Consider the following 27,037-nt stretch of genomic DNA (forward strand, 5'->3'; position numbering starts at 1 on the left):
CTTTTGTGCCAAATATAATCTATACACAAATCGCAAAGAAGATTCACATTTTGAATATTACATGCATTTCTAAGATGTTGCTCTAATTCAGACATGCTGAGGATTCAATTTCTGAACTTGCTTCTGAATTTCTTTCTGTGTTTGTTGAGCAAGATCAAGAGAGAAAGAAGTACAAGAATGAAGGCAAACATATGTGTTCCAGGATAATGTTGCAAGATCGAATCTGAGTCACTCACCGGGAGTATGACAACTTTTTAAAAAGCATTTACTAGAAGACAAATAGATGGTGGTGTCCCAGTGGTGAAATGTAAAATTTGTTACTACCGGTTCTGTGGGCGTGGCTTGGTGGGGTGGGGGATAATATGACTGAGTGGGCATGGCCAACTTTTATTTTTTTACTTTTAAAACCATTTTTTCTACAACCACTTCGGCTGAAGAGGTTGTAAAAAAAAATGCTTTTAAAGCCTCTGACGATCCCAGCTGACTTGCCTGATCCGCAGAGGCTTTTTTTCCTTTTAAAAACATTTTTTCTATAACCTCTTCAGCCGAAGAGGTTGTAGAAAAAATGCTTTTAAAAGCCTCTGATGATCCCAGCTGAGCCGCACGATCATCAGAGACTTTTTTTTTACTTTTAAAAGCATTTTTTCAGCCAAAGAGGTTGTAGAAAAAATGCTTTTAAAAATAAAAAAAAGCCTCTGATGATTGCGCAGCTCAGCTGGGCAATGGGGGTGGGGGAGCAGGGATTTTTGCTACTGATTCTCCGAACCATCCGCCTCCATCGCTACCGGATTGGGCGATCCGGTCCAAACCAGGAACATTTCACCTCTGGTGTGTCCCTATCATTTTCTCTCATCTGCCAACATTAGTATGTCCGGGGGAATAAAAGCATGGAGGCCATGCCCACAAATCAAAGCTCTTCTCCTTTTTATGTATTCATGCCATCTATGAATATACAAAAGAGTAGGGCTTCAATCTCACAGTTGCAGCTGCCACCTTGACTTTTTAAATCCCACCCTTGATGCTCTATTCTCCAAGTATACTACGGTAACAATTTTTTCTTCTTAACTTTTCTGGACTGTGGTGCAAAAAAGAGATCTAGCAAACAAAATGGAAGCTACACTCGTCCCCCCTCTCTCCCTCCACTGTCTTTTGGACATGATCAGGATCAAATCCAGCTCCTTCTTTAGGCTAATTCTATCAGATCCAAATTGACCAAGCCCACCTCAGACCTGCCAAGCCATCTAAATCAAAGAACAGAAGTCTCCCTCAACAGTTCATAGCACAGTTCAAGGGCAGCCCTAACAAGGGGATTACAATAAAGAAAAACTCCATCTTTCCATCCTTGGTCAGGAACATTCACCTGATTATCCCAATCTTTTTCCATCCTCTCTCAGTTGATGACTTCAACTTTCCATCTCCTTAACAATGGACCTCTCCAACTTTGCCTAACAATAAATACAGCCCCAGGTACACTGATGAGAAAATGATCAACTTCTCTGTACAGGTCAGAAAATCAGACTCTAGGATTTCGCTTTGTAACTCTCAATTTCTATAAAAAATCTTCGCTTTCCCATTATTTGAGATTCCTCTTTCCTGTTAAGCAGGGTTTTTCAAACTGTGAGGTATACCTTCCTTGGGGAGGTAGTGACAGAATCCAGGGGAGGTGTGAAAAACCTTTCATTTATATTGTTACAACTGCACCTTCAAGTTTCATCCTACTGTTTTCATTTGTGTTTACTGTAGTCTTTGGATTTTTAAAAGAGATGTGTACAATAAGATTATCCTAAACAGAGATGTGATGGCAAAATGTTTAGGAACCCTTGCTATCAACTGAGGCCTAACAACCATTGCAATCAATATGGGGTTCTTTTTCCAGTATTGTACTCTATACTTCTCAATTTTCCATAACAGGCCGGTTTAGCAAAGGGGGAAAAGTGGGGGGAGTCATTATACATCACATAGTGATGCTGTGATGCCGTGAGTGTCAGGTTTCGAGGTTGTCTCAAATAAATTGCATTTCAAACAAAGTCTTTGATAAAAACTCCCATTTATTGAGCACGACATTCTAAATCCGACTATATCGAAGTCAACACTGACTTCCAGACCCAAAACCCTCCCTTTCCGTACCCCACTCCCCTGCACTCATTGGCCATCTTCCAAGCCACTCTACCCCTAATCTACTGCTCCAGCTCAAAGGAATTTCCCCCCTCCCATCCCATCTCCTAGGGGATATTATCTCCAGGGAAAATAAGTAGGTGAAAAGTCAAACGTCCCTTTACAGACGCCTCCGCTTCTCCTTCTTATGTCAGCACTAGAGTAAATGCAGCTTGAAGTGCTGACAGTGAGTTTGAAACTCCTGATGTAGAGCTACCCTACAGTGCTGATTGGTTACTAATTGGAACATGACAGTTCGATTGCTGATGCTTAGCTACGAAGTTTGGAGATGAATGTTACATGGAATTATGAAGAATCACAACAGCCTTTTTCTTCTTTGGCTGGGACTTTGTCCAAGATGCATCAGTTTTGTGCAATGTGTTTTAGCTGCTGACCTGATTTCATTTGTCTGTGTGTCTACATGAATATGTGTACACAAACATACTCATATAAATACGGTACATACACATTAAATCTTGGAAAATCAACACAAACTGGGATATGGGAATAATTATTTTTCTTACAAGTCATACATCCTGGGGATCCTGTTCAAGGTCAAGTAGTAGCCATCCTCTGTAAGGACTTATATTCTTCTGCTAGATATCCCCAGAATTGAATTATCTCACTATATAAAGAATTGAATTATCTCACTATATAAAGAGAACCTTCTTCCATCACCTTCTTCCAAAGCAAAGCACAAAGTTGCTGGTGGTTGAAACCAAAGTTCATGAAACGTTCAACCTTAAAGGCTGATCTGTCCCCGTCCACACACACACACAAACACAGCCAGCCGAGGGTTAAGAAAGTACTTGGCACGCACACAGGTCGTTATCTCAAACTTGGCAGCAATATAATCACCGTCTGCCAAGAGCTTTTACAGCAACAGATAACATAACATTACATACGCATTGCAAATAGTCCAGCAAAACAATATTCCTTTCGGCAGCTTCAGACGTTGTTCAAATGACTAGCCAGAGTTAGTTTTTGTTCGTCACGGAGTTTTACCAGCCACCACCCTCTCTTACATAGTCTCTGGGGTGTGGTCCAGTGACTCAGTTCTAATCCCTAGCACACCTCCTTAATTGCTGCAACCGTTTATCACGCCTTCGTCGGCGTGCATCCAGGAATGACGGCTCTCCTTCGCTCTCATCCGAGACACCTGGCTCCTGGCTAATCTCCTCTCCCTCGGCCGGCACCTGAGACAGTGCCAGAGGGGAGGGGCCTGGAGAGGGAGGCCTGGCTGACTCCTCTTCCTCATGTTCAGAGCTTTCTTCCTCCGATGAGATAGGCTCAGAGGGCGGGGCCACAACAAAGACTTCCATATATGCACAAATATCAAAATCATTGTCACATAGTCAAAGCACATTAGCTACATATATGTTGGTATCAGCATAATAACAGGAACAAAGCCTTTCAGAAGTACATATGGACTTTAGGGGAAAAAATGCTAAATTTGATAATCATCATAATATGATGATTATGATAAATCATCATAATCATTTCTGATCCCATTCATGTGCCACTGCTGCCTAATTGTTGGGAAGAGGGTGAAAATCCTGAAAGGCAGTTAGAATACATTGTTAAAAAATGAGTATGCCTGAATCCCAAAATCCCACCTGTAACATTAAAGGCTGCTTTATCTGGGCTGCAAACATTCTGCAAACCACTAGATAAGAGGAAAAGGAGATCGACTTTTTCCATCTAAATGGATCTTCTTGCCATCTGCAGCCTGGATACAAAGGCCCTAGAAAAGGCTGTGGTTGTATATAAACATACGTAGGAGATTGGTATAAACACCTTTTGAGAGCTCAACTCCCTATATTCATGTGGGATTCGGGATTTATTTTTCAGCTGGTTTCTACTTCTTCTGACCTCACATTTTCATGGACATGAATCATAAGCAGCAATAGCCATTATTATTATTTTATTTATTTGTCAAGAACATATTTTTGTGGTTGTTAGTTGTGAAGTCGTGTCTGACTCATCGCGATCCCATGGGCAACGTTCCTCCAGGCCTTCCTGTCCTCTACCATCCACTGGAGTCTATTTAAGCTCACGCCGACTGCTTCAGTGACTCCATCCAGCCACCTCGTTCTCTGTCGTCCCGATCTTCTTTTGCCCTCAATCTTTCCCAGAATTAGGTTCTTCTCCAGTGAGTCCTTCCTTCTCATTAAGTGGCCAAAGTATTTGAGTTTCATCTTCAGGATCTGGCCTTCTAAAGAGCAGTCGGGGTTGATCTTCTCTAGGACTGACCAGTTTGATCGCCTTGCAGTCCAAGGGACTCGCAGGAGTCTTCTCCAGCACCATAGTTCAAAGGCCTCAATTCTTTGGCGCTCAGCCTTTCTTATGGTCCACAAAAACATATTAGGTAATATATATAAGTATAAGCATGAATTGAATACATAAAATAGATACAAATAGAGGAAAAATTAGGACATATCCTGGAGCACCTGAAATATTTAACTGAAAACAGTTAAATATTTTAGGGAAGAGATCCAGTTCAATTTGAAAAATGCACAACAGGGTTCAAAGAGTTGTATTCCACTGTAAGCACTGTAGCAACAACCAAGGGGAAAAAAGCATTTGGACGAACTATAATGTATTTAAAGGTAAAATAGTCAATATATTCTACTGAGGGAGAGGAAATCAGTTTTTTAAAAAGTTCATAACACTGCTAAGTTCCCTGGCAGATTTCATCTGTTAATTGAATCAATTAAATCAGCCATTACTGAATTTAGCTTATTCATTACAAGCTGAAGGATTATATTTTCAAAAGCTCTTTAGCACATATACAATTACAATGTAATCAAGAGACAAAAGGACAAGTCACTACATATTCAAGGAAACCACATACAAAAATTCTCATTTGGCAATGCAAGGCCTTTCCAAAACAATTTGTGCTTTGATGTATTTTCATAATATATTAGCATGAAAGTGTATTTACTTATCTAGAAGCTAAAATAATCTTCAAGCATTTTAAAGATTAAAGAATTCTGCCAACAATTCTTTTTATTTCTTTTCCCATTATCTTTTCTAGGATAACAGAAGGGGAGGGGGAGGGGGTGATTCAAGAATTACAGCCACTTACTCCATTTAATAGTTAAGTTCTTCAAATTTCCTCAACACTTTTCGTCTTGAGGCTTATCATATTCAATATTCAGAAAACATTGATACGAATATTACCAACTTTCTGTGTTGAGTATACAAAAAAATGGCTTCTATTTTTCATAAGGAAAAGAACTGATAATTGAACCATGAAAGACATCAAGTTCTATTTTTTAAGAACTAGAATGAGAGGATATTTGACTAAAATTGCCTCTGTCGATTTCCTTTAGCAGCATGTCAGAAAGTAGATAGTCTAATCATTCTGAATTTTAAAATATTCTGGATTGGATATTATCAATATAATCTTGTCAGCAAACAAACCAAAACTCACCTCAACTATCCTTTAAATTGTTCCATTGTTCTCCTTTTGGATATCAAACAATACTATTTCTCTGTTGCTTTATAAAACTTATCTGAAGACAAGTTTTAATGCCCCTTCTTGTTAACCAAAATTTTAAAGATGAGTTTGCAACATTTGTTTAATAAATGCTAGATGTCAGTCTAATTAGACCTAGTCCCACCTTTTTAATGTTTGCCACATCTTAAATTGGCTTCATTATTCACTATAAACAACCGCCTATAATATTAATAAATTTACTTCATTTTGACAGAATTTAGAAAAGCAATTTACATTTGGGTTTGGTCTTAAAAGAAGTTTTCATTGTAATTATCTTATTTGTGCTTCCTTACTTTGAAAAGAAATAGAAACTTCAGCATATTTAGAAAAACATCTGTGTCAGGTTTCAAGGTCATCTCAAATAAATTGCATTTCAAATAAAGTCTTTGAAGAAAACTCCCATTTATTAAGCATGACATTCAAAGTCCGACTCCATTGCAGCCAACACTGACTTTCAGACCCAAATCCCTCCCTTTCCATTCCCCACTCCCCTGCACTCATTGGCCATCTTCCAAGTCACTCTACCCCTAATCTACTGCTCCAGCTCAAAGGAATTTCCCCCCTCCCATCCCATCTCCTACGGAATATTATCCAGGGAAAATAAGTAGGTGAAAAGTCAAACATCCCTTTCCTTCTTATGTCAACACTAGAGTAAATGCAGCTTGAAGTGCTGACAATCTGCTTCTCGTAGGATTTTCCTTCTACACTTGCAGAAGAATCACCTTGAATGAGGAATTGGAATACAGGAACAAAAAAATGTGGATGATGCAATTTTTTTTGGGGGGGGGGTGCATTATCAGTTGAAACAAATGCTATTGTGCTTCAATCCAGACAGCTGTTATTGCATCTTCTCTCATATAAGACATGCAATATTCATACATTTATACCTACAACCAGCCTATAATGTCTGAGAATTCAAATCAACTGCACAACCAATCAGCAACAGCACCAAATTTCAACCAAACCACAACCCCCCCAACCAGCACTTCACCTCCCAATGACCTTCACCTGATGTGACCTCCCTATCACAAGACCCCTCTAAGACCAATGGTGGGTTGCCCCCAGTTCACACCAGTTCTATAGAACCAGTAGTAAACCCAGCGAGACGCTCCGCCCACTGACCCTGACATCAGCAAAACGCTTCTGTGCATGCCTCATTGCGAACCGGTAGTAAAGGTAAGTAGAACCAGTGGTGGGTTCCTCCCGGTTCAGCCCGGTTCTCCCGAGCTGGTAGCAATGATGATATGACGTCACTGAACCGGTCCCCCCCCGCTCCCCAGGCCCCCATCCACCCACCCCCCACATTATTCTTACCTTTTATTTGGCCCCACCCCCAATCTATTGCTGCCTCCTGAGTCCCAGCTGATGGCTAGAGGGGAAAAAACTGTTTAAACTCTTGCCGCGGGGCTTCAAAGGGCCGCCCTACAGCTGATCAGTGTTAAAAGAAAACAAATGAGTAGACCGGTGCCTGCAAAAATAAATGGGTAGACCAGTGCCTGCAAAAATACATGAGTAGAATCAGTGCCTGCAAAAATACATGAGTAGATCAGTCCCTGCAAAAATACATGAGTAGAGCAGTGCCTGCAAAAAGTAAATGGGTAGATCGGTACAGCTCTGCAAGCAGTTAAAAGCCCAGTAGACTTTTACCTCTGCTCAATCCTAAATAATTGTCACATGACCATCAAGCCACGCCCACAAAATAAGCCACGCCCCCAGAACCGGTAGTAAAAAAATTTAGAACCCAGCCCTGAGTAGAACCCACCCCTGCACAAGACCTTTGTCAACCTTCAGGGTTGCCAACCTTCACCTGACGTGGCCCACACCTGACCCATCACTAAACCCTCACCTGACATGACCGTCCCATCACAAGACCTACTGATCACACTAAACCCTTATAAGCAGAAGAACACCAACACTGACATTCCCTAAATTCCGCTAAAGATGTTACCTAGCCTGGTAAGGAAAAAATTTGCAAACCAACCCACAAGCTTCGAGAATGAACACCCACTTTTATCCTACACCTGAGCTACAGATATTTGCCACTATTGCATTGATATCTGTACTGCGGTTTTCTAATCATACGTGGTGTGCAGTGGTGAGTTGCTACCGGTTCGTCTCCAGATTGGGTGAACGGGTAGTGGCGGTGGCGGAAGGTGGGAGGCTCCGCCCACGACAGGTTTTGAAACCCACCCCTTTTGGTGTAAGGGGACAGGCTGCCTATAAAATGGGCAGCACCTGAGCTGATGGTGCTTTGTCCCTTTAAAACCTCTTCCTAGCCAACTCAGCAATGTGTGGCTACAAAAGCTGAGCAGAGAAGCAGTTGGGTGTGGTGGTGTTAGCGTGGTGTTGATGTGGGGGTGAAAGTGGTTTGTGTTTGTTTGGGGAATTTAAAAAGCCGGTAGCAGCCTAAGGCAAATAAAAGAGTTATTATTTTCTAGAAGTAAATACAGGAGGAACAGGAATTGCATAAATCAACCTGTCTTCCCTACTGTTTCCCTTTCCTAATTTAAATCCTACAAAATTTAGCCACTTTGTGCACCTGATGAAGTTAGTTATAATTCACTAAAGCTGATGCCTTTAATAAAATTTCTGGTCATAAAAAATGATACCAGGCTCCTGATTTACCATAACCTACCCTGCTCATCTCCCCCTCCTAGAGCATTGCCATCAAAGCAGTGGTGAAATGTAAAATTTGTTACTACCGGTTCTGTGGGCACACAGGGGGGGGGGTAATGTGGGTGTGGCCAATTTTTTTTCCCTTTTAAAACCATTTTTTAAACCATTTTGTAAAAAAATGCTTTTAAAAGCCTCGGACGATCCCAACTGAGTTGTCTGATTGGCAGAGGCTTTTTTTTTTTTAAAAGCCTCTGACGATCCCTGCTGAGTTGCCTGATGGGCAGAGGCTTTTTTTTCTTTTAAAAACATTTTTATACAACCTCTTCGGCCGAAGAGGTTGTTAAAAAAATGCTTTTAAAAGCCTCTGATGATCCCAGCTGAGCCGTGGGATCATCAGAGGCTTTTTTTTTTATCTTTAAAAGCATTTTTTCTGCCAAAGAGGTTGTAGAAAAAATGCTTTTAAAAATAATTTTTTAAAAAGCCTTTGATGATGGCGCAGCTCAGCTGGGCATGGAGGGGGTAGGGATTTTTGCTACCGGTTCTCCGAACCACCCGCCACCATCACTACTGGATCAGGCGATCCGGTCCAAACCAGGAGCATTTCACTCTTGCATCAAAGCAAGTATTTCTGCATACAAGCAGGAAGCAGCATCAAGACCCCAAATGAAATCCCAGTGGTTCCACTCGGGAAACTTCTTCTCGTGAATGAGATTAGTAATTCGATGTTGCAATTTTGCAATTTCAGAGGGTCGGGAAACCCAGTCCTGATATCCACTCCACATTGCTGTTGGGATGGTGATTGCTTCAATGTCGTACAGAGGAGGAGTTGTCTGTGGGAAAAAAATGAATAATGTAGTCATCATTCACATATATTTAAATTCACGGTAATTACATTAGTTTTTAATGCTTCTATGTTACACGAAGGAATTGTCTGGGGAAAAATAAATAGCATAGTAATCAACAAGTCAATATCTTCACATACACTTGAATTCATTGATACAGTAAATTAATTTGGAGACTTCATTTAAAAAAAAACAGACGAGAAAGAAAATTAACTGATTAAAAATTCAATCCAATAGATATCTGTTTATAATTTATCTGTTCCCTTAAGTCAACCTCAAGTTTTGGTGGTTTCTTGGATGCAGTATGTATATATATTTGGTTATTTGACTTGTGGATTTCCTTGTTGCTTACCATCTAAGGACAACCCACATTAATCCTGGTTAGCAATCTAAGATCAGCAAACTTTGGTTAAGTACTCTTCTGGTACAGTGAACCTTTATAGCAATGGACTGATGTGGTATATTAATGAACAAATACATTATGATCTCAGCCCTTCTCCTTTTTCCATAGTACAGCTGAGCACAATTTTCATTTTGTTTCTCTTCATTTTAGTTTTCTTTCCTTTCTTTGGATCAGTCTAAATGAACTGATCCAAAACAAAAGCTAAAATTGACAATAAAGCCAAAACAAAAAAACCTGATCAAATGTAATTGAAACTAAAATTATCAAATGCAATTAATACGATTATTCTTTATATATTTAATACTTTTTCCCTTCCACGCATGACTTTTTCTTCCCTTTTTTTTTCCTGTTGTATATTTCCCAGTTTGTTTTACAAGCCATCAGAGAATGTGACAGGACTATAAACCTTTAAATGGACCAATATCTATGTACTGAAAGGGGCTTTCCAACAATTCTATCCAAAATTATATCCACAATCCATTAAATTCCTACCTGGTTGTATATAACTTTGTTCTTTGAGCCATAATCATAATATTGAAATCGACCTGAGTAAGATGTCTAGAAAACAAAAGAAAACAATGTTTAGATATGTATACAGACTTTCAGCAAAACACAAACTTGCGCTTCCAAAACCATAACTTTCATACTAAGCACAATTGATGAGAAAAACAGAAGTGTTTACATGTTCTTCAACTATAGATTTGTTGTATATTGTCTAAGTAACAAACTTTGACCTATCTCACCATAGGTCCCCAAGACAAATTTTCATTGTCTCCCAACTTTTCATTAGAACTCTTCCTTTCGCTGAAATAAAAGCACTACCTTTTAGGGTTAGAATTAAGATTAGATCATAGGTCTTTTTACATGGCAGAATGTTTTATTAGATTTAAATTGCAATGAGTGAAAGGTTGTGGATCTCAGAGAGTTCTTGATTTAGGTTTCTGTTCTATTCTATTCTATTCTATTCTATTCTATTCTATTCTATTCTATTCTATTCTATTCTATTCTATTCTATTCTATTCTGTTCTTCATTAATTGTCCTCACTGTCAGAAAATGTATCCTTACTTCTAGGCTGGATCTCTCTTTAACAAGCTACCACCTGTTACTTTTTGTCCTGCCCTCTGGTGCTTTGGAAAATAAGTCAACACCCTCTTCTTTATGAAAGCCCTTCAAATATTAGAACCCAGCTATGATGTCCCCTCAATCCATCCCTTTGATAGGCTAGACATACTTAGTTCCCTCAACCATTCATCATACAATTTAGTCTCTTAATATCTTTGTTTCGTACTTTGCTTATTTTATAAGGTATCAGCATCTTTTTTTGTATTGTAGTGACCACAATTAACGTTTGTGCAGAACTATGTACTAACTGTACATAATATTGTAACTGTGACCTCACAAGTGCAGTATAAAGCGGTATTAGCACTTCTCTGATCTTGATGCTATCCATCTGTTGATGCAGTCCAGGACTGTATTCATTTTTTTGGCAGCTATGGTATATTGCTGACTTAAGTGGTGATCCACTAGGACCATGATGGCGAACCTATGGCACGGGTGCCACAGGTGGCACGCGGAGCCATTTTGGTGGGCACGTAAGTGTTACCCTAGCTCAGCTCCAGCGCGCATGCACGCACCAGCCAACTGATATTCAGGCCTTCCGGTTCCACCGGAGGTCGGGAAACTGGCTGTTTCCAGCCTCCAGAAGGCTTCCGGGGAGATGGGGAAGGCTGCTTTTGCCCTCCCCAGGCTCCTAGAAAGCCTCTGGAGCCTGGGAAGGGAGAAAAATGGGTCTACCGGGACCACCGTGCCATCGCGTGCCAAAAGCAGGGGGAAATGTGGGGGGGGTCACATGTGCATGCGCTGGAGGGCAGGGTGCATTGAATTATGGATGTGGGCACACGCACCCATGACCCCCCACGCTCCCTCCACTTTTGGCACGCGACAGCAAAAAGGTTAGCCATCACTGCACTAGGACATCTAGATCTCTCTCACAGTGACTAGTGTTGAGCCAGGTACCACCAATTCAGTACCTATATTTTTGTTTTTTCCAGCCTAAGTGCAAGACCTTACTTTTCTCACCAAGGAACTGCATCTTGTTGGATAGGCCCCAATGCTCATGTCTGTCAAGATCTTTCTGAATCTTGAATTTATCTTCTACAGTGTTTCCCCCACCTTGGTGCCATCTGCAAATTTCATGCATTCCCATTCTATCCCATCATCTAGATCGTTTATGAAGATGCTGAACAGCACTGATTCCAAGACAAAATCTCAAGGTACTCCACTGCATGCTTCCCTCCATGTAGATGTAGTTTCATTGAGGACTAGGCACTGGTTGTTGTTGTTCAGCCAATTGCAAATCCATTTTGTGGTGATACTGTCTATCCCACATAGTAAGCTATGGTCTACTTTGTCAAATGCCTTACTGAAATCTAAGTATACAACAGCCACAGAATTTCACTGGTCCATTAATTTATTTGCTTTATCAGTGAAGTAATAAGGTTTGTCTGACCAAATCTGTTTTAATAAACCCAAACTGGCTTCTACTAATCACATTTATTTCTAGGTGCTCCCAAGTCCTTCATTTGATTATCTTTTCCAGGATTTTCCCAGGTGTTGATGTCAAGATGACTGGTCTATAATTTCCTGGATCCATTTTTCCCCTTTTTGTAGATTAGAATGACATTTTCCTCTGTGCTACAGGATGTTTGAAATATAAATTTAAGATTATTGACTCCAGGATTATGTCTACCAGCTCCTTCAGACCCCTGGGATGTAAACCATCTGGTCCAGGTGATTTGCACTTGTCAGGGTTTGGATAAGTAGTCTCTTACTAATTCTTTATCTCTTTTGACTTGTATACCTGTTCCATCTCCTTCAGTGCTGATGTGACAGATACAAAGAAGGAATTAAGCAGTTCTACTTTCTCTCTGCTGCCTGTCATCTTCTTGCCATCTGCTGCCATTAGTAGACCTATTGTTCCCTTGACTTTCTTCTTTCTCCTTACATATTGAAGGAAACTTTTAAAATTACTTTTGGCATTAGTTGCTAGCCTTAGTTTATTCTGGGCTTAACTTTCCTTACACCCTCTTTGCAGATTTGGGCGATTTGCTGGTATTCTGTTTTAGTTATGTGTTCCTTTTCCCATTTTATATATTTGATCTTTTTGTCCCTCGATTTTTCAGAGAGCTCTTTGTGCAGCCATGCTAGTCTCATCTGGTGTCTTTTGTGGTTGTTGTTGTTTTTCTGTGGTATTGTTTTTTTCTTGGGCCTTCGTTATCTCATTTTTCAGGGTCTCATAAGCATCTTGAACTGTTTTTCCTTTTAGGAATTCCATCCATGGAATCCTTCTTAATCTCTCAGTTTGAGGAAGTCAAGTCTCTTAAAGTCTAGAATACTAGTCTGACTTGGTTCAATTACTTAGGGTTGCATTGTGGTGAATTCAAGTATAACATGTTCGTTCTCTCCCAAAGTTCCTGTAATTTCTACTCCCTCAACCATTTCATCCCTATTAGTAAGAAATAAGTCCAGTATAGCTGTCCCTCTAGTTCCCCTCTCTACCCTTTGTATGACAAAGTTGTCAAAGTTGGCACATCAGGAACCTGTTTGATCTCCCATTCTCTGCAGAGTTTGTTTCCCAGTTGATGTCAGGTTAGTTAAAGTCGTTATTTATTTATTTATTTATTTATTTATTTATTTATTTATTTATTTTTCGTATTTCTATGCTGCCCACTCTCTGAGGACTCTGGGCGGCTTACAACAAAGACAACGTGAACAACATATTGCCCCCAACAATCTGGGTCCTCATTTTACCCACCTCGGAAGGCTGGAAGGCTGAGTCAACCTTGAGCCAGTGAGATTTGATCTGCTGATCTGCTGAGCTAGCAGTCAGCTGAAGTAGCTGCAGTACTGCACTCTAACCACTGCGCCACCTCAGCTAACTAGTTATCAAAAAGTCCTCTGGTTGGTTGGATGACCTGTAGTACATACCTGTTGCAAAATCATTTCTTTTTCCTTTGATATTTACCTTAATACTTTTAAGAAGGCTTTTATCCTTAGTATTGTGAAGGTGTACTACGATACAACATACACACCCTTTTTTGTTAGATCTGTTCCTTTTGAATAATTTATATCCTTCTTGTTGTGTATTCCAATCATGGAGTCCCTCCCATCAAATTTCAGTAGGAGTACAAATGAAAAACCAATATGAGCACCCAAATTCTTTGCCTTTCTGCCTATGTATTCACAGTCCATTGAAACTGATTTCAGGCTCTGAGTTGTATCATTCGTCCCAACATAAAAGAAGGGAAAGAGATAATAATCAGTGAGTCTGATTCATTTAGTGAGACTCTCTGCCATATTTTCATAGGAATTAAAATACTTCCTTTAAGAAATTTTGTGGTGTACAAATTGGTGTCTCTGTTCCTCTGAGTAGTGAGTCACCAATCACCAAGACACACCTCTCTTTTTTTTGGTTTGTTTGTTTTGAGAAGTCTGAGCAATTTTACTCCTTATCACTGGAACATTTGACAAAGTCTTATCATTAATGTGTGTTTCCTCCCTGGGGGAGGAAATTAAATTGATTGCCCAGTTCCAAAGAGGCCAGTTCTCAAACTTTTGTTGGTGTTGTTGTTCTTTGCATGTTGTGCTGCCATCGCTTTTCCGCCTTCCCCTTCCCCTTCCCCTTCTCCTTCCTTGCTGTGCTCTGTTTGGATAGACACTTCTTTTTAATAGGAGTTTGTCATGTTTCTCATCTTCACCATTGTGTGGGAGTGTCTGAAGTTTCAGTATCTTGACCTGCCTTGAGAGTCTTCACTTTTTCTTCATGTAACAATGTAGTTAGACTCTTTGTTTTTCTTCATGCAAAATTTTACTCTGTAGTTTGTATATAACTCCACAAGAAGTAGACAATGGTTTTTCTCTTATGGCCCTGTTTATAATTCCTCGAGAAGTAGAACAGTGTCTTTATATATTAAAAAAAAAAGTTTTAAAAAATGTCTAAAAAGAGAAAAAGCTTGTAAAAATACATGTGGAAAAGCAATTTTAAATTTTAAAACATATATGTTAAAATATGTAAAAACAAAGTCTATCTAAAAATTGGTGGGCCCTGTTTATATTTCACAGGAAGTCGGCCGATAGAGTCTTTATAAATCATGTTAAAAAAAGGAAAAAAGATGTAAAAATTTTTTTGAACTCTTTAGTTCAAATTAAAAATCTGATTAAAAATTAGCTTTTGCTCCCTTTTGCAGTTACTATTGAAATAACCCTTAAGTCAACCAACCAATGTCTTGTGGGAGGGCCCCAAAAATTTATAGGGGAGAGTAATAAACAAAAAGAAGCAAACAAAGAGAAATCATTCACAAAAAGGTAATCACTGAACTCACAGAAAAATTAGGGGCATCAAAAAATAGATTCTCCTTCTATTGCTCTTTACTCTTTTTTTTATCATTCCAAATCTGAATATCCGTTTGTCTTTCTTTTTGAAAAGAACAAAACAATGAAAGGCTACAAGGAAAGTTCTGTCTGGAATGCAGCAGCTCTTCAGGCCAAATTAATCACTCTTCAATTCCCTAATAGCTCTGTGGTTGTACAACTGTGGTACATTGATGACCTACTGCAGAATGCAAATAACAACATTTCAACTGTACTGCTATTCCATCTAGCAGATCATAGACACAATGTCAGAAAGTTGTACAGTTCTGCATGTTTCAGGTTTTGTTTCTAGGTAATTTCATTTCACAGGGTGACCAGAGAGAGTACGTGCTATTCACACCAAGGAAAAAGACCTAAGAACATTCTTAGGGATGGTTGGCTTTTGCAGGCCACGGATTGTGGACTGAATTCCTATCCTCAGTTATTCCAACCACAGTTAAGGGCATTGGGTAGTAGCAGATGAATCACTTTAAAAAACCTCAAATTTGTACTTTCCTTTGCTCCTGCCTTATATCTCCTGAATTATTCTTCATTTTTCTCTACAAGACATGCATGTTCTAGGATAGATGACATAACTCTCCATGACTGTTTTTTTTTTTCCCCTAATGCTACATTGGAACAAAACAATAAGCTAAACAAGAACAGCCAAAACCAGGAATGCCAGCCCCAAGATGCTGTCGAGCCTCAACTGGACAACTGCGCTTAAATTCCTTTTTTATCCCCTCCCTGGACAACTGCTTTCTAGTTGGTTGGAACTCCTGGTCCACCAAAGTCTAGTTGTGGATCAAGCTGTTGTCTTCCAATCAAGCAAAACACTACCACATAATTAACAAAGGCAGATATGTTGAAATACTTTTTTTTTTCACTTGTGGTTACTATACCTGACTCCAATGGACTATATTTTTCACAGAGGTATAATCTGGGAATCGTGATAGGTACACATCAACCCGATTCTGTAAGAGAATGGTGAATTATTGAGAATTCATTTCATTTCACAGAGAAATCTTGTATTGAGAGAGTTATAGACAGCAACTTCAATGTTGCCATTGACTTCTATAGCAGCATGGCCACTTGAGAAGTCAGCGAAAGTGTCCCATTGGACAGGCCAGACGCAAACACTGACATGCATACATCATAAATGCCTGAAGTTATCCAGCTATGTGCCTTCCACACAGTAAGTGACCACTGTGTCATGTGTGCCATGAGGTCATCAGGCGAACAATGCAAATTATGCAATGGTTGTGCAATCCTTTGAGCAATGGCCTCATATTATGCATGATGTTGCATGCCTTCCCTTCTGCCCACAACAATCTGTTTTAGATCCCATGACGTGTATGGGAATTGCAAAGTCAAATTTGAATCTTAAGAAGAGGAAAGGGTTTGTTGTGGCCCACCAGCTGCCAGCAGAGCTGGCGGCAGACTCGGACGATGAGGAGGTTGGGGAAGAACTAGGGCCAGTCCTGGAGTCTGGAGAAGGCTCTGATCAAGGCTCTGCATCAGAAAAAGAGATAGAGCCAGGACCGTCTGACATTCCCCAGCTGCCTTCAGAGTCGGAAATAAGTGGGGAAGAGGAACAGATGGGGCCTGTTCCAGATGTGCGTATGTGCGGAGCTGTCAGGAGAGGAGAATAATTGAGGACCAAGAGCCGACTCGGAAAGAAAGGCACACATGGTGGTTGCAGGACAACCGTTTGGATTTCTTCCAGAAGATTTATTCATCATGATTCATGCCTCAGAGACTGTTTGGGAGAGTTTAATTTACAGCTTTGTGGTTGGCAGCTCCCGGCCTGGCAATTATCCAAGGACCTGATAAGATGTGTACTTCAGTTAACCCTTGGAAGGATTATTGCCTGGACTTTTCTGTGTGTGAATGCTATGAATTCACAGTAGCTAAATAAAGAATAGGTTTTTTTCGGGACAAGGAGTCTGTTTCTTGGTTCTGTTAAGGCTGGGTCAGAAAAGGGTTGTCCTGTACAATAACATCTACAAACCTCATGACAAGATTTATAGATGCTCTACTTAATCTGGAGGGCATTAAGTATATCTGAACTTAATGCCCTTCAGATGTGTTAGGCAACTCTGATGGATTCCAGAAGTTGTATTCCTCACATATCTTGGGACTGCCAGGTAAGAAAAACAACCTAGGAATTTTTGAATGTTAAGTATTATATAGCATTTATACTCACCGAATTCAGACTTCTCTCACTGAAACCACCAACCAGAAAAAGACCTTGCTTGCAGATCATGTTTAATGGTTGGTAACTGCACATTCGAGCCAGCTGTGCTCTCAGTTTGGGGCTCAGCAAGCAGAATTCTTTTCTGCCAAATATAATCTGTACACCCATCACAAAGACAGTTCACATTTTGAATATTAATTACATGCATTTCTAAGATCACTTTGTTGCTCTAATTCAGGGGCGCTGAGTACATTCATTTTCTGAATTTCTTTCTGCTGATTGTTTCACACCATAGCATTATTTATACATTGGGCAGTCTTCAAATTTGATATATAAATAACAATAAAAACAAACTCCACCCTATCCGCAACAGCCTCTATTTCAGTAAAGTTTTATGAACATGTACTTACATGTTCATAAAAGCAACCCACCTACCAGCATGTTATTTATGATTTTCTATTCTGGTTTTTTTTTAATGTTTGGACAGCACATATATTTTGAGAGTGTCAGTTGGGCAAGATCAAAAGATAAAGAAGTACAAGACTTCAGAAAGTATGATTAATGTAATCTTTGAGTAAATACAGAATCTTGGAAATCTCAAGAGGGATTTCCAATTCTCATTCATAAGGAGTTCGTTACAATGAAATTTGTTTGAAGGATTGTAAATGCTTTTTCCCAGTTTTCTTGCCATTGGAGCCTGAGTAGCTGTTGATAAAATAAGCTACTAAGAGACTCTTGACTGCGAATGTCTAATCTTCCATTACTTTCCCATCTATATACAATCTCTCACACTGAGCATATTGTGAGCGCCCACAGAAAATAATTGCTTGAAAAACTGGATGTTCCCAAAATGATTGCTATTAAGAGTACAGGTAGTCCTCAATTTATACCAGTTCATTTAGTGACCATTCCAAGTTGCAACTGCATTGAAAAAAGTGATTATTTTTCACACTTACGACCATTGCGGTATCCTCATAGTCACATGATCAAAATTCGGATGCTTGGCAACTGACTCATATTGATAACAGTGGTGGTGCCCCGGGTCATGTGATCACCTTTTGTAACCTTCTTACAAGAAAAGTCAATGGGGAAGCCAGATTCACTCAACAACCATGTTACTAATTTAACAGCTGCAGTGATTCGCTTAACAACTGTGGCACGAAAGGTCGCAAAATGGGGCAAAAGTCACTTAAATGTTTCACTTAGCAACAAAAATTTGGGGCTCAATTGTGGTCGTAAGTCAAGGACTATCTGTAGGACAACTATTAAAATACCATTTACTAGATGACAAATGGATGAGTCTGTCCTCTACTGCAGAAATCACCAACCTTTCCGGCTTTACGGACTGGCGGAGGGAGGAGAGGGGGTGGTTCCGTGGGAGAATCAGGCAAGTGCGCACACAAATAGATCATGCATGCACATGCTTGCTGACTGCTTGCACAAGTGGGGATATTCATGCACGCACATGCACTTGCCCCCCTCCACACACCTCCGTGGCCTGTTTCCAAACGGCTCACAGACCGGTAGTGAGCTGAGGCCCAGGAGTTCAGGACCCCTGCTCTATTGCTTCCTCTAATCTGCCAACATTAGTGTCTCTGGCATGTATAAAAGCAGTCAGGATGGGGACCATATCCACAAATTGAATCCTTCCCCTGTCTATGTGCTTATGCCATCTATGAATATACAAAAGGGTAGGGCTCCAATCACATACAGTGTCAACCCTGAAGCTGGTCTGAGCGGGGCCATTTTCTGAGCTTCAGTGTTGGCACACTAGAGCTGATGGATAGGGAGCGGGGAATAGAGATAAAAGGGGTTTGTAGCCAAAACAAAATACTTTCTCCTGGGAACCAAGGACATTCCCACAGGTGGTTGGAGAGAAGATGAGTGAAGACATGATGATTGGACCAGGTGACTGATTGTTTTGGGAAGGGGGAGGGGGACTTTTACTTTTAATTAGGTGAAAACTGTGGGAATATTCAGAGTTGGTTTTCACCAGCCTATGCCAATATGAGATATCCAATAAACCAGTTCTTTGAGGAATCTACCTGCCTCAGAGTTCTATTTATTATGGGTGTATTACTTGGAACCATGACATACAGTACTTGCAGCTTCCATCTTGCCTTTTTCAATCCCACCCCTAGTGCTCTATTCTCGCAGGATACTAACAACTTCCCCCAGGAAAATAAAAGGCTTAGAGGCTTACCTTCAACAACGACTCTGGCAAACGTGTGATTTGCAATAGCACACTTTTCGTATCCTGAAGGGTATATAAAGGGGCCAAGGCAAAAAACATCTTGACCTTAGCTGCCAGTTGAGGTATTCTTGAAAATCCAACAAAGCCTGGAAATAAAGTTTCCGGTTAGGGTCCTTTAATTTGACTTTTATTGCAATAATTGTAGGAATGTTGATTACATTTTTAATTAAGCTTGGCTCATTGGATATGGTTTACTTAGCAACAACGCAAGAGGGGTTTGTCCTTGATTTGTTCCAGAAAGTAGTTTTTACCTTCCAGATCAAAGCTTAGATATTTGCTTTTTCCTGGGAAATTTCAAATTCAGAATTGGTCAGTTAAGTGCTGCCCCCTAGCTAGATCTTGTTAGTAAGTACTTATTTTTTAAAATGAAGTTAACAAAATATCAGAACGGATGTAATATATAGAAAGCAATTTCCGTAGGAGAAGTGGTATTCTCCTGAGCAACACCTCTGCATGTGAATGAGGTTATTTTCAACTGGTTATCTATTGGTAACATATAAATCAAAAGATGCGTTGATATGGCAATTGGAAAGGCCTCTGTCTTAATGCCCATCCATTGCTTTATAGTTGAATTTGCTGAATAAACATTCAGTTATGAGCACCCATTGCAATGGTTGAAGAATGGAGTCCAGTTCAATTTTGCTATCAATGTATGAAGGAACATGAGAGAGATTGTGCTCAGTTTCTACAAGATCAGCAAATGTCTTGAAAGGATCTCTGTGGGTCCCAGTTTGCTTGCAAAGTACTCTCATTTGTGAACATTTCTCAAATATTTCATTTGTGAAACATTTATCTTATAAGTGTCTTATAGGAGACCCAGTTTTGTGTATTGCAGAGGTCTCTAACCCCCAAGCTAGTGGGCTGCAGCCCCTTTAGAACTGGGCCACTCACGCAACAGGCAGGTGCACACATGTGTTCTGACTCAGCCTTCGCAAGCAATGAGAACCTGCTTACTCACAAGTAAAACAACCCCCTTTTTAAAAAACAGGGCAGGAACAGTTCACATCAGATAAACAAAACCAAAAGTAATTAGTCACAAATGAAAGTCTTTCCCCCTTCTGAAACCAGGCAAGATCAGTCTCTGTTCACATGAGAATTCAAGATAAAGAGTCCTTTCAATGATTAAGCCAAGCAGAACAGTCCCTCTTCACTCCAGCTGAGGCAAATTCACTCCCTGTTATTTCCCACTAGGGAGACTCAATTGACACCTCAAATACAAGTAATTAGTCCTGACAAACCTAGTTCTGGCAAAGGAATCTGGCAAAGGAATCTGACTTGATTGATGTACACTGGAAAACAAACGATTGTCTGCAACAACAGGCCGCTCCCAAACCCATACTATTTATTTCCCAGCCAGGGAGGGGCTGGCTAGCATCTAAACTTCTTTTCCCTAAGAACCAGTTTATTGTCTTCTGTTGCTCTCCTCTTCTCTCCTGTCTATACATATGTGCATCTGGGATGGGCCCCATCTGTTCCTCCCCCTCACTCAGGCCCCAAAGACAGCCACCTCTCCATCTGGGGGCGGACAGAAGGTCCTGGCTCTGCCTCTGATTCTGCTTCCTCATCAGAGCCTTCCAAAGGCTCCGAAGCTGGCCCAGGCTCCCCCTTCACCTCTCCATCCTCCTCGTCTGACTCTGCTGCTAGCTCTGCTGGCAGCCAACAGGATACAACAGCATGTACCTGCCACTCACAGAGAACCATCCCCTCTCCCTCCTCCTGCCAGCCACCAAGCCGGGAAGGTTAGGGACCACTGGTCTAGTGGTTAAGGCACCTGGTTAGAAAGCAAGTGACCAGGAGTTCAACTCCCACCTTGACCATTAAAGCCAGCTTTGGACTAGTCACTCTCTCTCAGCTCAACTCACCTCACAGGGTATTGGGTATGTTTGCTGCCTTGAATCATTTGAAAAGTAATATATGTATGTATGTATGTATGTATGTTTGTTTATATATATATATATATATATATATATATATATATATATATATATATATATATATATATATATATATATATATATATGTCTTTGGTTATTCATGCTCCTAGAAGCAGGAAGCCGAGAACACCAGCCTGAAGATGACGAATGAGACTTCGTCGAAACGTTACCAAGACACCTCCAATTTTACGCGGGAGAAAACCCGAATAACCAAAGACCTACATACAAACATCCGCGAAAACCTCAGAAAACATATATATATATATATATATATATATATGGAAAATCAATGGAGAGAGGAAAAAGGGAGACAGGATTGCAAAGGTAAATATTTTCTCCAACATTTCTTTATTCTTGGGTTGTAATTGATGAGATTTGTCAATTAATGTTTTGATTCTGCAAACAGGTAAAAGGTATTACATCCATGAACCATGTCCAGCAAGGACTAGGAAGTGAGCTGGACTAAATGATCTCAGAAATATTTCTGATCCTTCCATTCTGGGATTCTATTAATTTTGATTCCTAGGGTAGACCTTCTTCACATAGCAATGATTTCGTTTGATTTCTGAACAGTAAATATTTCAAACATCACCAAGAATGCACAAAAATGTTGCCTTGTATAATAGTTTCATTCTCAACATACCTATATTGCAGCCTTGTGAGTGGCAGACAAAATAGAGATCCTCCTGTCCGCTTTTGTGAAGAATAAAGTTTATTATGGCAGAAAGGTCATATATGCCAATTTCGTGAAAACTGAAACCAAACACATATAATTGAGAATGAAGAGAATTTTTAGTTATTAATTCCATGTATTGGTCCTTTTCCTAAATTACTAGTAAGTGTATTTAACTAACAAAAACCCCCCCAAAATTAGCATCCTTCAGATATCTATATATTTGCCCAGGAAAAGAGAAAAACCAGAAATTTCCTTGACTCACTGGTTCTAGTTTAGTATAAAATTTATAGCTAGAATAAAACTTATAGCATATTAAAATTTAGGCATGCTTGATTTGATTTGATATGAATTGTAACTTCAGTCTTAATCAAAGTTCAAATTAGTTTCAAGAGTTGATTCCATTCAATTGATTGAAAGATTTCAATGAATGGAACTGATTTAATAAAAACTAAGCACGCATGAAAACTGCTGAATTACCAAATCAATGTAAAAGTACCCAGTTCAAAGAAACATTATTCAATCCAATGCAAAAACAATTTAGTGCTAGCTAAAGAAAAAAGATTATATAAACCAACTTCTCTTAAAACTGAAACTATGCACAGCGAATTTTTCCATAATGGTAGTTAGTTAATTGTTACCTTTTAAACATTTACATTTAATTGTAGTGTATTTTTTTCCCTTATGTTCTTTCATATCTTGCTTTGCTTACGCTGTAACCACTTGGCTTTAGTAAAAGTATATCTTTTGCTACACATGGAGTCGAGTCTTTCTTTCCTAAATGCCCAAGCTGGGAGAGGCCTGACATTAATGTTCAGAAATGAAAATTTGCCTAACCTATCTCAGTATTTTTTAACTGGTACAGTGCAGAAATACATTTTCAGATTGGAAAAGTAAAGTACAAATCTAGTGAATTAAGAAATAACTATATACATTAAATATAATGATGAGTCCCAGTATTTGCACATGATCACTTGGACTTAATTTGGCTGGGATGATATAAGGCTCCTGACTTGAGTAGGAGGTTGGACTAGAAGACCTCCAAGGTCCCTTCCAGCCTATGATTCTATAGTATAAATCAGTGGCCCTCTACCTTTTGGGCACCAGGAACCAGTTCCATGGAGAGAGGTTTTTCTGTGGACCGGAGGGTGCGTGGTTTTGAGTGCTGCCTGCATCCTAGGGATGGAGGCTTCCCTTGTTTGCGTGACCCAGTTTCTGGTATGCCATGGACCGGTATCAGTTCCCCTACTGGAGGTTGATGACCCCTAGCATACAGCTTTATCATTCTATTCCTCTATTTCACAAATTTAAAACATACTTATTAAAGATGCAAATCTGGGTGAATTTGCTCCTTGAGTGGAAAGACAAACAATCAAGAAAGTTCAGGAAATGCTTGGAGATCTAGGAAAACATTGAAAAATTTGCCAGAAATGTGCCAAATATATAATTGTAGCATCGTTCAAATCAACAATCGGCGTATTAAATAGATAGTAATCTAGATCAACATAGAGTACAAATGCTTTGGATTGCAAAAAAATATATCGTTAAAATGTCAACTTGCAAAATGAATTCCAGTCACTTACATGCCAACTGAGCATACCTGAAATTCCAAAATTCTTCTTGATCAATTGAGAAGTTTTGATGCCTTCTAGACCAAGTCGTTCCTCTGATATTGCCAATCCACACATCATATCCAGCATCTGCTAGTATGAAGCCAAGGCTCTGATGTGGAAGGTTTGCTATCCAAACGCTGCCTTCCATAGTCAAACAATGAAGCAAGAATACAGGAGATTTGGAACCTTGTGAAGTTATGGAAATGAAAACATTCGTTACTTCCCATATGTAACAATATAGCTACTAATATAGGGCTTTTCAGTTACTACATTTGAACATAGAGCTGGTGGCGCAGTGGACTAAACTGCTGCTGTTAAAGTAGTAGGTAGCTGCCAGCTGCCTGCAATTGCTGCAAGTTCAATTCTCACCAGGCTCAAAGTTGACTCAGCCTTCCATCCTTTCGAGGTAGGTAAAATGAGGACCCGAATTGTGGTGGCAATAAGCTGACTTTGTATAAAATAGAACACCGCTCGGGGGGAGGGGGCAAAAAGCCCTACTAATCCTACCTTTGTTGGATCTTGGGTGAGGGTACAGTAGAACCTCTGGTCACAACCATAATTTGTTAGATTAATTTTGATCGCAACCAATGTTTTGGTCGGAACCTGATTTGGTCATGGTCAGAAGCGTTCATTACCAGAGGTTCTACTTCATTTGCTTATGTATAGAGCTATCTATCTCTTTATCTCTTAAGTGCTGACATCTTCTGTGGGTTATTAAGAAAAGGTGGGGGCTGCTTTCTGTTTAAAACAACATGTTTCTCCATTTCTCATTCAAGGATACATAATATTCTGCCTTTTTAAATATTTCTCAAAATACTTCATTTTTCTAGGAGAGGGGTGGGTGCTAACTTTCTACACACGTATGCCTGTAGGTATACCCCAACACATGTACATATATACACCAGTAGTAGGTTCCAAATCCCGTCACTACTGGTTTGCTCGTGGGCGTGTGCATACTCGTCCGGGCAGGTGGGCGGAGCCTCCCACTACCGCTGCCATCGCTGCAACCCGGTTCGCCTGATCCGGGGCGAACCGGTAGCAACCCACCATTGATATACACTTACATACATACTGACCCAAATCTTGGAAGATCAACACAAATTGGGGGTCAGGGAATTTTTTTTTTTTCTTACTCTTTGTATGTCCTGGGATCCTGTTCAGGCTCAAGTAGTAGCCATCTTCTGTAAGGACTTCATATTCCTCTGCTGGATATCCCCAGAACTGAATTATCTCACTCTATAAGGAGGCAAAGAGAAAAATCTACCACCACCTTCTTCCAAAGCAGAAATATAAAGTTTCTGACAGTGGAAGCTAGAGTTCATGAAAAGCTTTATTGCTGAACGTTAAAATATCAATGTCATTGTCCCAGTGTTTATTGTCACATAGTCAAAGCAGCATTAGCCAAATACAACAGGTTGGTATCAGCATAACTGCGAGAACAAAGGCTTTCAGAAGTACATACGGGCTTTAGGGAAAAAAATGCTAAAGGGAAAATAAATCATTATAATCATTTCTGATCCCATTCATGTGCCACAAAATGCTGCCTGATTGTTGGGGACCTGATATAAATCCTGAAAGGAAGTCGGGAAGCACTATTAGACAAATGAGTACAACTGAATCCCAAAATAGGAGGATTCCCCAATGTAATATTTTACTTCATGATTGACCTGTAAAATCAAAGGCTGCTTTATTGGGGTGTGAGGGAGACATTCAGACAACCACTAGACGAGAGGAAAGGGAAATCAACGTCTGCCATCTAGTGGATCTTCTTGCTATCTGCAGCCTGGGTAAAAAGGCCCTAGAAAAGGCTTGATAATATCTACAACATACATAGAAGAAAGTCACATTGAACACAATTGGTAAAAATACTTTTTGAGAGCTCAACTCACAATATTCATGTGGGATTCAGGATTCATTTTTCTGATGGTTTCTACTTCTTCTGATCTCACATTTTCATATACATGAATCATAAGCAGCAATAGCCATATCGTGGAGCACCTGAAAACAGTTAAAAAATGTAGGGAAGAGTTCCAGTTCAATCTGGAAAATGCACACCTGGGTTTAAAGAGTTGTATTCCACTGTAAGCACTGTTGCAACCACAAAGCATTTGGGTGAACTATAATGTATTTAAAGGTAAATGAATCAATGGAGGGAGACAAAATCATTTTTTAAAAAAAGTTTATAACACTGCTGAGTTCTCTGGCAGAATTCCTCTGTTAATTGAATTCAATAATTCAGTCATTACATAATTCAGCTTATTCTTTACAAGCTGAAGGTTTATATATTCAGAAGCTCTTTAGCAGGTGTACAATTGCAGTATAGCCAGGAGCCAAAACCTGTACATATTCAGGGAAATCACGCAAACACACACACACACACACAAAACCCTCTCATACCCAAGGCTGTACATTGCTTGCCAATGTACAGCCTTTCCAAAAACAATTTGTAATGTGATATATTATTGATATATATTAGCGTGAAAATATATTTACTCATCAAGAAGCTAAGATAATAGCCTTCAAGCACTTTAAAGATGTAAGAATTCTGTGAATCTTTATCCCTTTTCCCATTATTTTTTCTAGGATAACAGGAGAGAGAAGAGCAAGAGGAGCCTTTTCATCATCAAACCTACCATATTCAATATTTAGAAAACATTGATTCAAATATTACCAACTTTCTATGTTGAGTATAATGGAAGCAATAAAAATTTAAATGAGAAAAGTGGGCAGGGAGATTGCTATTTTTTTAAAGAGCTAGAATGAGATTTTAATAAAACCATCTCAGTCAACTTCCTTTAGCAGAACATGTCAGAAAGTAGATTTTCTAGTTATTCTGAATTTTAAGACATTTTGGATTAGATATTATCAGTGTAACCTTGTCAATAAGCAAACCAAAACTCACCTCAACAATCCTTTAAATTGTCCCATTGTTCTCCTTTTAAATATCAAACAATAATATTTCTCTGCTGCTATATAAAAATGATTTGAAGATAGGTTTTGCTGTGTCTTCTTGTTAATCAAGACTAAAAAATGAGTTTGCAACTTTTATTTAACGAATCCTATATATCATGTATTGGATTCAGTCCCGCCTTTTTAATATGTGCCATATTTCATAGGTTGTCTTAATTATAAACCACCATCTGCAATAGTAATATATGTACTTCGTTTTGACAGGATTTAGAAAAGCAATTTATAGTTTGGGTTTCATTGCAATTATCTTTAATGTGGCTCCTTACATTAAAAGAGAAAAGTCTACATATTTAGAGAAGCATCTGCTTCTCATAGGATTTTAGTTCTACACATTCAGCAGAACCACCTTGGACAAGAAATTTGAATATAGTGTGGGAAGAAATATCCATCTGGTTCAGTTCCAAGCTGCGACTCCACTGGAAACCTGGAGGCTGATTGGAAAGATGGTTTATTGATGAAGCAGAATCAC

The 27,037-nt window shown here is 39.5% G+C and overlaps 1 protein-coding gene across 1 annotated transcript; it reads right to left on the reverse strand.

Annotated features, from left to right (window-relative positions):
- Positions 1–4,077: 4,077 nt before the first annotated feature.
- On the reverse strand, positions 4,078–27,013 carry LOC117657121 (lipase member M-like). Its single transcript, XM_034405271.3, has 10 exons — positions 26,501–27,013; positions 25,488–25,596; positions 24,732–24,834; positions 23,586–23,784; positions 21,956–22,065; positions 19,328–19,464; positions 17,134–17,280; positions 15,830–15,901; positions 10,010–10,075; positions 4,078–9,102 (listed from the first exon to the last, which is right to left on the reverse strand). Exons 1-10 carry the CDS (start codon positions 26,524–26,526, stop codon positions 8,875–8,877), a joined length of 1,197 nt encoding a protein of 398 aa, XP_034261162.1. The 5' UTR covers positions 26,527–27,013; the 3' UTR covers positions 4,078–8,874.
- Positions 27,014–27,037: the final 24 nt, after the last annotated feature.

The sequence above is a fragment of the Pantherophis guttatus genome, chromosome 6 (genome assembly GCF_059756535.1).
Source record: "Pantherophis guttatus breed Tessera chromosome 6, ASM5975653v1, whole genome shotgun sequence".
Lineage (NCBI taxonomy): Eukaryota > Metazoa > Chordata > Lepidosauria > Squamata > Colubridae > Pantherophis > Pantherophis guttatus.